This window comes from Piliocolobus tephrosceles, chromosome 8 (assembly GCF_002776525.5).
Source record: "Piliocolobus tephrosceles isolate RC106 chromosome 8, ASM277652v3, whole genome shotgun sequence".
NCBI lineage: Eukaryota > Metazoa > Chordata > Mammalia > Primates > Cercopithecidae > Piliocolobus > Piliocolobus tephrosceles.
In genome coordinates this window covers 139,542,183-139,554,296 of record NC_045441.1, presented here as the reverse complement: position 1 = coordinate 139,554,296, position 12,114 = coordinate 139,542,183, and the positions used below count along the sequence as shown (strand labels likewise).

General features: G+C 57.0%; 1 protein-coding gene across 2 annotated transcripts in view; it reads right to left on the bottom strand.

The window, feature by feature from the left end:
• Window positions 1-2,322: 2,322 nt before the first annotated feature.
• AGAP3 (ArfGAP with GTPase domain, ankyrin repeat and PH domain 3) overlaps window positions 2,323-12,114 on the bottom strand; it is a 63,460-nt gene continuing 53,668 nt past the window's right edge. The window contains exons 13-19 of one of the 2 annotated variants that reach the window (XM_031936092.1): window positions 8,438-8,608; window positions 6,641-6,778; window positions 4,701-4,855; window positions 4,505-4,595; window positions 4,124-4,346; window positions 3,158-3,413; window positions 2,323-3,017 (exon numbers count right to left, since the gene is read on the bottom strand). In XM_031936092.1, coding sequence (XP_031791952.1) covers window positions 2,811-3,017; window positions 3,158-3,413; window positions 4,124-4,346; window positions 4,505-4,595; window positions 4,701-4,855; window positions 6,641-6,778; window positions 8,438-8,608 — 1,241 coding nt within the window. In that variant the 3' untranslated portion in view covers window positions 2,323-2,810. The remainder of the gene's footprint in view (window positions 3,018-3,157; window positions 3,414-4,123; window positions 4,347-4,504; window positions 4,596-4,700; window positions 4,856-6,640; window positions 6,779-8,437; window positions 8,609-12,114) is intronic. The other variant, XM_023225457.1, reaches the window with a different exon arrangement.

Genomic DNA, 12,114 nt, shown 5'->3' with positions numbered 1-12,114 from the left:
TCACAGGAAACCTATGGGGTTAGAACCATTTTTTTTTTGAGATGGAGTCTCACTCTGTTGCCCAGTCTTGAGTGCAGTGGCACAATCTCAGCTCACTGTAAGCTCCAACTCCCAGGTTCACGCCATTCTCCTGTCTCAGCCTCCTGAGTAGCTGGGACTACAGGCACCCGCCATCACACCCGGCTAATTTTTTTTTTTTTTTTTTTTTTTTTTGTATTTTTGGTATTTTTAGTAGAGATGGGGTTTCACCGTGTTAGCCAGGATGGTCTCGATCTCCTGACTTCGTGATCTGCCCACCTCGGCCTCCCAGAGTGCTAGGATTACAGGCATGAGCCACCGCACCTGGCCGTGGTTAGATCTTTTTAGGAGATAAGCCAGGCAGAGGTTGAGGATCACAGGAGCCATCGTCATTCTGGCAGAGCTGGAGCAGAGCTTCTGTGGCCATGTGCCCCCTGTGGTGGCAGGCAAGAGAGCACCTGGACAGGAAGGCCACAGATGAGAAGCAGCTCAAACCAAGGCCCCGATCTGCAGGGGTTTTCTGGCTCTACCTATGAAGCCTCCTAACCTGTTCAAAGCAGTATTCAACCAGCCCAAGCAGCTTGTTTTCCATAGGGAATCTGGAGGCGACCATTGCTAGTATTTGGAGCCCAGGCGCCTACTCCTACACATAACCCACGGCCCTGTCTCTATTTTGCCCTCTATTTTGCATCAGCCTTGCAAAAGGGGCTGTGGGCTGAGAAAATAAAGCCTGGCTTCCTCTGAAGAGTGTTACTTGCCTATTTACCTGCACAACACACCGGCCCACCACACCCAACATATGCTCATGGTGTTTTAGAAAGGGCCTATGTCAGGTCTGTGGGAATTTTTTTTACCCCTGAGATGGAGTCTTGCTCTGCCACCCAGGCTGGAGTGCAGTGGCGCGATCTCGGCTCACTGCAACCTATGTCTCCTGGGTTCAAGCAATTCTCCTGCCTCAGCCTCCTGAGTAGCTGGGATTACAGGCGCCCACCATTATGCCTGGCTAATTTTTGTATTTTTAGTAGAGACAGGGTTTCACTACGTTGGCCAGGCTGGTCTCAAACTCTTGACCTCGTGATCTGCCCACTTCGGCCTCCCAAAGTGCTGGGATTACAGGTGTGAGCCACTGCACCTGGTCTGTGGGAAATTTTTTTTTTAAAAAGAGAAGACAAGGGCTACCAGCAACGTGGGTCCAGGAATGGGACAGCAACAGACTCCTCAGAGGGCCAGGACTCTAACTCAACAAGTTCTCATCCTTTCAGAACCAGCAGGGAGAAGCACTTCCCCCAGGTCTTCCTTCTGGACTAAGGGATTCAGTCAGAAGGAAAAGCAGGAACTCTGGATTCTGCCCCCAGCTTGGCTTGGCAAGATGGTGGGAGTTAGGGCAGCTATTCTGGTGTCAGCCACCTACCTCCTCCCCTTTCCTCACAAGCAAAGCCCAGGCACAAGTCAGTCTATGTTGTAACACAGCTATCTGGAGAGAAGTGCTACCACTTATCCTGCGGCACCCTCAGTTCTTCTCCCGGGTACTGACTGACTCAAGTATCTCCCTGTACATCCTGCTGTATGGCCATTCCCAGACTTGTAGGAAAGGGGCAATGCTTACGCCCTCTCTCGGGGTACATTCTGGCCAGTACAGGGCGTGGCAACAAGCTTTCTACATAGAATATTGATGACAAATGAAGAGAGCAGCTGGAAAACCTACCTGATGGCTGGGCATGCCGGCTCACGCCTGTAATCCCAGCACTTTGGGAGGCCGAGGCAGGTGGATCACCCGAGGTCAGGAGTTCAAGACCAGCCTGGCTAACATGGCAAAAACCCCTCTCTACTAAAAATACAAAAATAAGCTGGGTGTGGTGGTAGGCGCCTGTAATCCCAGCTACTTGGGAGGCTGAGGCAGGAGAATCGCTTGAACTCGGGAGAATGAGGTTGCAGTGAGCCGAGATCGCACCACTGCACTTCAGCCTAGGTGACAGAGCGAGACTCTGTCTCAAAAAAAAAAAAAAAAAAAAAAAAGCTGCCTGAAGGTTGGGGAGGCAGCACCCAGTTGGAAGCAAAGAGCTTTGTGTCTTCTCATCAGGGGCCTTGTGCTGTGCTGCTGAAAACTCAACCACACCCTACCAAGGGAAGGCTGAAAGAAAGCAATGCACATAGGAGGCTGAGGAATGACCACCTGGGACCCAGCCAGCCAGAGGGAAGAAAACCTCAGAACATGGTAAACAATGAGAAGAACGGGACAAGCAGAGAGCAGAGCTGAGGGGCGCGCTTGGGAGGGCGGCGGCGACATAAAAGGGGGAAACAAGACCACGCACACAATCTGGTTTATTGGCTCATCATACACACACACATCAAATATGTACACAAACATAAATATTCCAATGTACAAAGTTTACATGGGACTCACAGATCACCCCTCGTCTCTTTCATCCAGCACCCCCAACCTGGGCCGTCCTCCTATTTCAGATGAAGGCGTGTGAGGGGCTGGCACTAGGAGGCAGGGGTCTGGAGGAGGGAGAGGTCCTGCTCCCCTCTCCTCACCGGCACCTCCGAAGGGTCCTGTCCCTTTTCAATGGCACCTTAGGGCAGAGGGTTAAATCCCTCATCCCTCTCTGCTGCAGCTCAGATCCCCAAACTCTCCTTGATCCCTTTGACTCTCCTCCCTAATTTCCTCTGCTTCGTCCTCTTGGCATGTCCCTGCTTCTCCATCTCTGTGTCTGTTCCCACAGTGCCTGCAAGGAGGATGGTCTTCGGGCCATGGAGTCCTTCTGGCCCCTCTGCCCTCTTCCTGGGCCTTATAGGAGGCTAGGACTACGGTGAAGCTCAGCAGAGGGGTTGGCGCCATTGGCAGGCTCTCTGTTGGGGGTAGGCACTAAGCCACAGCCCTCCCCAGGGCAGCCATGCTGGATCAAGATGTCAGCACACTCCTGGCTGCCGGCCCGGCGAGCATAGGCCAGTGGAGTCAGGCCCCGGGCGTCCCGGCTCCTCACGTCCACCCCGTACTGTAGGAGAAAACACAGGTTCACAGTTGGCATGACATGGGAGAAGACAGATTGGTTGTAGGGGAGGAAAGAAGAGGTGGCTTTCAAAGAACAAGGCTAAGAAGAGTGTGGTCAGGGCAGGCTAGAGACACGTGACTCACCCAGATGAGCAGCTGCGTGAAGACAACATTGGCCATGGCACTGGAGAGATGTAGAGCTGTCCGCCCATCCCCGTCCCCATAGGTCTCATTCACCTCCTCTTTGGAGCCATGTGCCAGGAGCATCACCAACAGCCGCAGGTCATCTTCCACCACGGCCCGGAGCAGCTGCTGCCCCAGCGGCACATCTGAGCTTGGCAGTGGGGCCAGGAAGAGCTTCTGTTCATACTTGGCCCGTATCCAGCGTTCCTTCTCCTCTCTGCAACCACAGGCCCATCAGGGCATGAGCCAAGGAAGGACACCAAGCAACGGTGGGGGGGAGCCAAGAAGGTGGGCAGGAAAGGAAGCAAGCAGCAGGGGGAAGAAGGAAGAAAGAGTGAGAGAAGATGAGACGGAGCAGAAAGGGAGGAGAGAAGCCTTGGAAACACCAGGCACACAGAGGGGCAGTGGGTAATGGAAAGGGGGGCGGGAGAAGCTGAAAGGAAGGGACACGGAAGGGAGGACCCCTGGGGACAGTAGGGATGTGGGGGCTGAGAGGGCAGGAAGATTCCAGGCAGGCCCGTGTTGCAGTTTATCTGGCCGTCTGAACTCTCTTGGATTGGCAGTGCTGGAACAAAGCGGGTGGGGGCCTGCACTGGGGGGCCATGCACTCCCCTATCTCCCACCCATTCTCCCCATCTCAGAGCTCCGGAGTGGGCGCTCTGCACCACACCGTGATAGGGGCCCTGCGCATGCGCCTCCTGCTGGCCCCTGACCTGCTGATAACGCTCAGAAAGGGCCCGTTGTTGTGAGGCGACTGAGTGACAGGCACCAGAGCAGGAGGGGCACCCCCAAGGGGCCAACTGCCAAGCAGAGCAACGGACAGTTTTAACCCTTCTAATACCATCACAGCCACTCCAATCTTCCCCATGCTGGGAGCCCCCAACGGTTCCCCCATTCCTGGCCAACTCCAGGGTGCCATCCGCTCACCTGCAGGCGTCAGGCCCTGGCTTGGAGTAGCCACCCAAGGCCCCCTCCCAGACGCTGTTGGCGAGGGCATTGCCCATGGCAGTCATGACAGCCAGCAGCTCAGGCGGCCAGTCATCGAGGTCGAGGGAGCGCACCCGGGACAGGTGAGCCCCCAGGTGTCGGTGGATGCCCGAGCACTCAATGCACATCAGGGCACCCAGGTTCAGGCTGGCCCAGTCTGGATCTAGGCAAGGAGAGGACAATGATACAGCGGCAGCAGGCAGGCCACCAGAGTTTGGGACAACTCCGGAAGTCTTCCCTGCCCTCTTCCCTGCTCCTTGATGCCTGCGGAGCTTTCCCTGGGCTGTCCCCAGCTCCCAGCCCCACCAGCCCTGCACTCACTAGGTGCATCGCAGTCGATACAAAAGCTGTTGCCACGAACGGTGCGGACCGCCTGCACAGCCAGAGCTGTGTTCTGGTTCCCCAGTCGAGCCTGTCGCACAGCAGGAGAGACAAGGGGCGGTTAGTCAGTCATGAGGCCCCTTTCAGTCCCACCCCAGCCAGGTGCTCTGTGGGGGCCCAGTCACTCTGTACCCACCTTGTCCTTGGCACTGCGGCAGCCCTGCAGGCTGGCAAGGATCTGGGCCTGCACACTCTGAACCCACAGCTCCCGCTCCTCCGCCGTTGAGGCCTCGAAGTGCCACGTCTGCCCGGTGAGGGACACCACCACGAATTCAAACGACTCCTCTGCCTCTGTTGGGGGTGTTCATGCCATCAGGGCTCCTGGCCCGTGGGCACACCCAGGGCATGCTATCGCCACAATGCCACTCACTACCCTGCTCCACTGGCACGTGTCCTCCCCTAGATCCTTCCCCAGCCACAAGGCCACACGCTCCAGGACACCTCGCAGGGGGAGGCCAGAGTAAACCTGCAAGACTGGTGTGAGCTCCCAATCCGCCTTCCCAACCACCTGTGGAGCTTAAGTGAAAACAGATGGGGGGTGCAAGATCTTGGCACCCCTGGCACTGCCGGGAATGGGTGTGAAATCAGTGGGGTGCTTCCCAGAGAAAGAGCTCAGTATCTGGAGAAGGATGCGATGGGGTGCTAGGAGGCAAACACTGGGAGAGGGTGGGGGAGGGCGGGTGTGGGCACCATCCGTACATGTCAGCTGCAGCCGCCTCATTTTGCAGCTCATTAAACCCAATATTCCTGACGGCGTCAGCGTGGGGCTCATGGGAGCTGGGCCCCTCCCCCACTGCCATGGCATAGACAGGCAGGAAGGGCAAGTGGATGGGGGAGAGGAGGACAGGTTTTCTCTAGGACCTGGAGTATGTGAGCAAAGAGGGGCCTGAGGGCATCTGTAGTGACAAGCACTGAGGGCTGGACTGTGATCCCAAGCAATGTGGTGAAGCTCTTCCAAGCTCTGCTCCCCCAGGCCCCAGAAGACAGCCGCGTGAATCTCATTCCCAATGGTCACCGCCCCATGGGTGAACATTCCTAACAGCAGTGTGACTGTGTCCTGGGGGCTGGGAAGACAGCACAGGTGCCTATGGTAAGGCCCCAGGGTGAACCCCAGCTCTGCCAAGGCCATCCCTGCTTGTAAGTCCTCACTGCATCTTGGCCCCAGGCAACCTCACCTCAGTGACACCGACATCGCCTGGAATTCCTCCTCTGCTGGGCCCTTGTTCTCAGGGACTGTTAGCAGAACCGCCTTCCCATAGAAATAGAACCGGCGCCTCCTTCCCCAGGCACCACCACTGCACCTCACCTTGCTTTCGACCACAGCCTTTGAACTACGAGATCTCCCTGATCATTTGTGGGGCTCAGTCTGCCGGACCAGAAGCGAGACCCCATGCTGTAAGTACTAAGCATCACTGTCGCAGGCTGGCTAGGTGTCTCTGCTCCCCTGACCCATACCTCTACCCTGACAATTAGAGCAGAAGCGAGACATTATGAGTCTATGGAAGTGTTAAACTTATTTGGGAGCAAAGAAACTCCAATCACCAAGAAGAGGCAGGTTTTGAAGATACTTTGGGGAAAATCTGAGGAGCAGCAGTATAATCAACAGAGGAAGAGAAAGGTCCTATGGAAGAAGGCTTCAGGACCTGGAACTCCTTAGCCTAAGGAAAACTAAGGAGAGACTCGGCCAATCTGTACACATGTATTAAGCACCTAGTAAATACCCAGCACTTATTAAACTCAGGATGACACAAGAGACAGAAAACACAGGTCCTGCCCGGACATCTTAGAGGAGCTACTGATGTAGCAGTCTGCTGTCATTTACCTTCTTTAAGAATAAATGAAGTAAGCCCACATTTCAACAGAAAGGGTTTCAGTTCGCAGAAGAACTTTTCTAAGATACCAGGTCTAGATTACCAAAAGAAGTTGTAGAACTACTTTGATTAGCAACTACTAGAAAGTGCTTAATCCAATGAATACAAAAAAAAAAAAAAAAAAAATAGGTGTTACTTTTAGGGTACTATCCCCAAGACCCACTGCCCACCTCCTGTGCCCGGTTTCCCTCTGGGTCCCCCTAACCTTCAGCAGCACTGCTGGGGCCGTCTGGTCGGGGGGTCCCGGTGCTCTTTTTCCTCCGGTGCTTCTTCCGGTTGGAGTGGGGAGATGGGGGAGGATCCAGCTTGGGGCTGGAACTGAGTACCTCAGCTGGGCCACTGGCTGGTGAGGGGAGAGTTGGAGAAGTGTGGGAAGAAGGGAGGCAGAGGAGGGGAGGGGCGCAGGGCACTGGGAGGAGGAGAGGACCAGTCCTGCCAACTGTAGCTGGGCCACACTCAGGAGAGCCAGACGGACACCTCTCTCTAGGTGAGGTCTGCCTGGGCTTCCCAGTCCCAAAGCTCCCCAGCCTTGGAGGAGGCAAATGTGGAGAGAGAGTAGGAAACTTAGGCAGAACAGGATGGAGGCAAAGGGAGGAAGCTGCCTCTGCAGCCTGGAGGGGTGGAAGGCAGCCCAGGGAACTCACGGGGAGCTGAAGCCCCAGCAGCTCCGCACCAAATTTATCCTCAATCACACTCCCCGCTCCTCACAATTAATAGCAGAATTAGAAACAATCAGGAGCTGCCTAATTACTGTCAATTAGAGCGCGCTAATCAAGCTCCGTCTCCCACACCCCGCCCTGCGCTCACCACTAAATGTCAAACTTCATTAGAGGCAGACACGCTCCCTCCCTCCCTGCCTTCCTCCTTCCAGACTCAACAGAGGGCCCTCATGCAGGCCAGCACAGGCCACTGGACCGGTGACCCAAGGCAAGGGCCCCTGGCTCCCCTTCTCCTGCGCTCCAAGCTCACTTCCCCCAGGGGTGGGCTGGGCGTGGATCGAGAGGTGGGGCAGATCCCTGTGCTGGCACCGCCCAGCTCCTCCCTCAGCCCACGCTCCTGAGGCCATGGCAGCTCAGAGGCTGGGCCTCAGGGCTCCTACTGGGAGGGCTCAAGGAAGGCCTCTGGGAAGCCAATTAGGGAAAGCACCCTTGGTTGGGGTGACAGTGGGGCACCCTGGGTCTTCCTGTCATTACACCATCGCTCAGGACAAGGGCATGGAAAGGGCAAGGGACAGGAGAGCTGGCTCCACGCCCTTTTGAGCCTTTAGAACTGCCGATGGGGTCTGTGGTCAATGGTGAAAGTAAGAAGTAGGGTCAAAGGGAAGAAAAGCAGAGAGAGAAAGAGAACAGACAAAGGGGCAAATGGAAGAGCCTGGAAGCAGGTGGAAGGGGCAGGCGGGAGACGGTGGAGTCACCAACCCCCCCTAGGATGGGTGGAGGCCTGTCTGAGGGGGCAGCACAGGTGGAAAACGACCTTTCGGGACAACTCCACAGGGACCCCCCTCCACTCCACAGTAGCGGGTAAGATGCTGCTGCCTTCGGAACGTGGCTCACAGGGCTTAGAGCGCCCAGCCTCCGACCTCCCTACTCAGCCGCTTCCCTGTCCCCCTGCCGGGAGGCTGATGAGCTGACTGCGCGGGGGGCTGATGGGGATGCGGGAGCCGCCACCAGCGCCGCCTGGGGACGAAGGGGAGGAGGAGCTGCAGAGGGCGGGCCTCTAGCGCTGGCCCTAGGCAGGGCTGCAGGCGACCGGGTCTCTGGGGAAAAGGGCTGCACGTGGAGGCTGGAGAAGGGACAGCGCCTCTACTCTGCTTCCAAGACAACATCAGTACTAGCCCCAAAGCAAGGTCTCTCTGACAAGCCCTGGAGGCCCAGCTGGGCCCCACCCCTTGGCCTGGACACTGTCCCACTGCAGCCTCCCAAGCAAAGAATGCTGCCCAGTTCCCCTCCTCTCTGTCACTGGGGCCCCAGAAAAGGTGGGAAGCAGCAGAGCCACCACTCACCAGGGTGCTGCATGCCTGGGGGCAGGGAAGTGGTGACCTCACTCCACTGGTCGGCGCTGGAAACGGAGCAGGAGCGCTGGTGCAGCCCCTCAGGGCGCGGGCCAGCCCAGGCCGAGCTGCTGAGGGGGCGCTCAGAGTGCAGGGATGCGCTGCTGGCCGAGTGGGGGGCACCTGGGGGTGGGAAGGGTCAGACTGGGAAGGGAGGCCGGGCCCGGGAGAATCCTCAAATATACTGTCCTAAAAATAGGGCTGCAGGGCAGAGCCGGAGAAATTCCAGCAGGGCACTGGTTCATCAGGTGGCGGGCCAGCTTCTGGGAGAGCCAGAGGCCGCGCAGGGGCGCTGTGTGCTTTAGGAAGCAGCCTGTCCCCAGATCTTCACACCCTCCTCTCTCCATGAGCAGAAAGGTCTACAGCTCTGTCCCCTCACTGTGATCTGGGAGTAGGGAGAGGTCTCTGCATCAGAGATCTCCCAACTTGTGGAGCTGGGTGGTGCTGACGCCCATCTCTGCAGCGTTCCTTGTGGGGGTCCTCCTGGCTTGGGCCCCTGCACCCTCCATTCTAGTCCAGATATGCCATTTGCTTTGCCTCAGCTTTACCGCCATTCTGACGAGAAATAACTGTATCAAATTCAAGTAATTATGTCTAATTAGTATTAGTAATTATCCTGTTGGGCTGGAGAAAATTAATCTTTCGTTTCCCATCAGGGAAGAATGGCAGAGCCAGGGGGAATCAAAGGCTCTAGGAAAGCCAAGGCTGGGGCAGGCGCAGCCGGCAGTTCAGGAGGACAGAGAGCGGCACGATTCTCCCACCTCACTCCCTGGCTGAGCCCCTGCTGGAGAGATTCTGGGAACAGCCACGGGGCCTCAGAGGCCTGTGACACTCGAAGGCCTGAGTTGGAACACCGAGAACCTAACCTTCCTTCCCCTTCTTCAGTTCACCCAAGACTGAGACCAGAAGGAAATGGCCCTAGGAGGTCTAAGAACAGGGGGGCCAAACCTGGGGTGCTTGAACCTTGAAGCCGAGGAGCCAGCCAGGTGCTGGACGTTAGTGAGAAAGCAGAGAAGGGGCTCGGAGCTGGCCAAAGCTGGAGACAGCAGCCTGGGCCCAGCCAGGGGAAGGGCAGGCACCAGGCCCCACACCAGCCCTGCAGGCGGTGGGACTGAGGGGAAGCCTATGGGGAGGCGGCACCGGGCTGCAGCAGCTGGAAGGGAAAGGAATGGCCCAGCGTGTCACTGCTCTGCCACTGGGATGACGCCTAAAGGCAGGCAGCAAGTTTTATGTTCCTCTTGTATGTGTCACAACACCCCCAACACGACCAGACACATAGTAAGTACTTAGTCACATACGTGCAGCACTGAGGCTACAGGCCGGTCTCCATCTCCAGGCCCAGAAGGCACACACAGATGCTGCCTCTTCAGAATCCTGCCCACCTCCCCTCCTCCGCCCTCACAGGTCCCGCCTCAGGAAACCCTCCGGGGTGCACACTCGGTCCCTCATTTCTGAGACACCTTGCTTCTCCTCACGCCTGCTTTCATTGCCTTCCAGGTTCCAAATCGTATTCCCCTCATCCCTAGCCCCATCCAAAGACATCACAGGCCCAACTTCCTCCTCAAGCCCCCAGCCCAAAACCCTGAGGGAGGGAAAGTGCTTTCCCTTTCCTTTGTTAATTCTCCCCTCATTACGCCTGCAATCCCACAATCAGTGTGCACTGTAATTGTCGAATTTGATGCTAATGATTAATGAATTAAACATGGAGCCATCAATTAGTCCTCGGAGGATAATTCTGCATAAAGCAGCGGATAATGTAATTACAGTAACAAAGATAATGAGATGTTAACATCGCCCGGTGAGCGAGAGACATGTGTGAGTGTGCATGAGGGTCGGTGTCGGCACGCGGCAGCGGGCTGCGGGCCGGGTGGGCACCGTCCGCGAGCTCCTGCGTGTGGGCGCTGTCAGTACAGGAGCAAGAGCACAGGGCTGCCTCCTCCATGCCACTGCCGCTCCCAGGTGAGGGATGTCAGGGATACCAGGTGAGGGATGTCAGGGACAGGAACGGGACAGGACAGCGCCTTCTCGTGTCCCTCACTCTAGGGAAACAGCCCGGCTGTCCTCTGGCTCCCTGGCGTGAGGAAAGGGACTCGCTTGGGCCTGCTCCTCACTTTGGGATGATAAGAGAAACCTCAAGCTGACCCAAGGGGCTCCTGGGGGCCGATGCCAGAGGGCTCCCTGCAGCTCTGTCCTGCTCTCCGGGAAGAGCACTGAAGACTGCCTGTGACCCGCCATCAGGCCAGTGCAACCCCACAGCAGGCTCAAGGCCCCCCACTGGCAGAGCCCCATGATGGGCAGTGGCTACTTTCTCCTCCTTGGCTTCCTTCCTTCCCTCCATCCACCTCACAGGCTTCCTTTCTGAGCTCAGGGTGGCTTGGAGGAAAGAACATGGCTCTTCAAGTCAGACCCAATTAGGCTGAGCCCTAGGTCTCCCACTTCCTGTGGAATTTACAGACAAGTCTGTTAGCTATGCCAAGCCTCTGTTTCCTCGTTAAAATGGGGACAATAATGTCCACTTCAGAGCTGCTGTGGACCTGGGGCCTGATGCAGAGACATCTGCTGCATATGGCACATCTCAGTCGTGTCAGGCCCCTCCCCGGCCACTCCCCTGCCTTCAGCCTGGTCCATGGCAGTTCTGCGAGAGCGGGCCCAGCACACCTGTTTCAGGAGCCTTGCCTCCAACGAGGACCACACCTGGAGGCATCATTGCGCCTTCCTTCCCTCTAACCTGGGCTTTCTCAGCGGAGTCCCATCCGCATTTTGAGTGAGACAATTCTTTATTGTTTGGGGTCTCTCCCATCCATTCCAGGGGACTTCGTATCCCCAACCACTTGTCCACTAAGTCTGTCACATCCTCCCCTCACTGTGACAAGCACAGGCCCTCTAGGGAGGTGACTCACCCAGCTGCAGACCTGTGCTACCAGGCGCTGACTGCTGGGACAGGGCACAGGAATGGCCCCAGCCTGGCAGGGTTTGGGGCAGCTGTTCCTGGGCCCAGGAACGAGATACAATGGTCTAGGACAACGTCGGGGATACTGAAGTCTCGGGGAAAGCAGTCGGGAGTCAGCGGCTCTGGAATGAGGGAAACGAGTGTGGAAGGACGGACCCTGGAAAAGCACAGGGCCTGGGGCCCGAAGGAGGAGGAGTGAAGCGGCACTAGGAAGGGAGTTCCTTGGGACAGGAGGCCTTTCGCCTGAGCCAGCACTATCAGTTGAAAAGGCAAGAACACGACAGCGCTTCACTGGAGTTTCCTGCCTCCAGCTCCTGTCTAAATTCAGTCCTCTCTGAGCAGAGATCCCACCTCTCACTCAGGCCTGAGAATATGCACCAGCTTGACCCCAGACAGCTCCGTGCCTCCCCCATCCCCACGTCAACCTTGGCTGAGATGCTGGCCATGCACCCAGAGGCACTGCCCCCACCCGTCGCCTGCCTTGGATCCGGATGCAGAGATGGGCCTAGGACCACCAGCACCACTGCCCAAACATGACACCGCCTGGCCCCGGCTGGCATCCAGATCAACTGCTGGTCTAGACATTTGCTGCCACCTCAATTAACTCCACTAGGGCTGCATTAGGGCACATGTCTTTGGCTGAGGTGACCTTGAAGTGTGATGCTGGCCAGCACCCTGT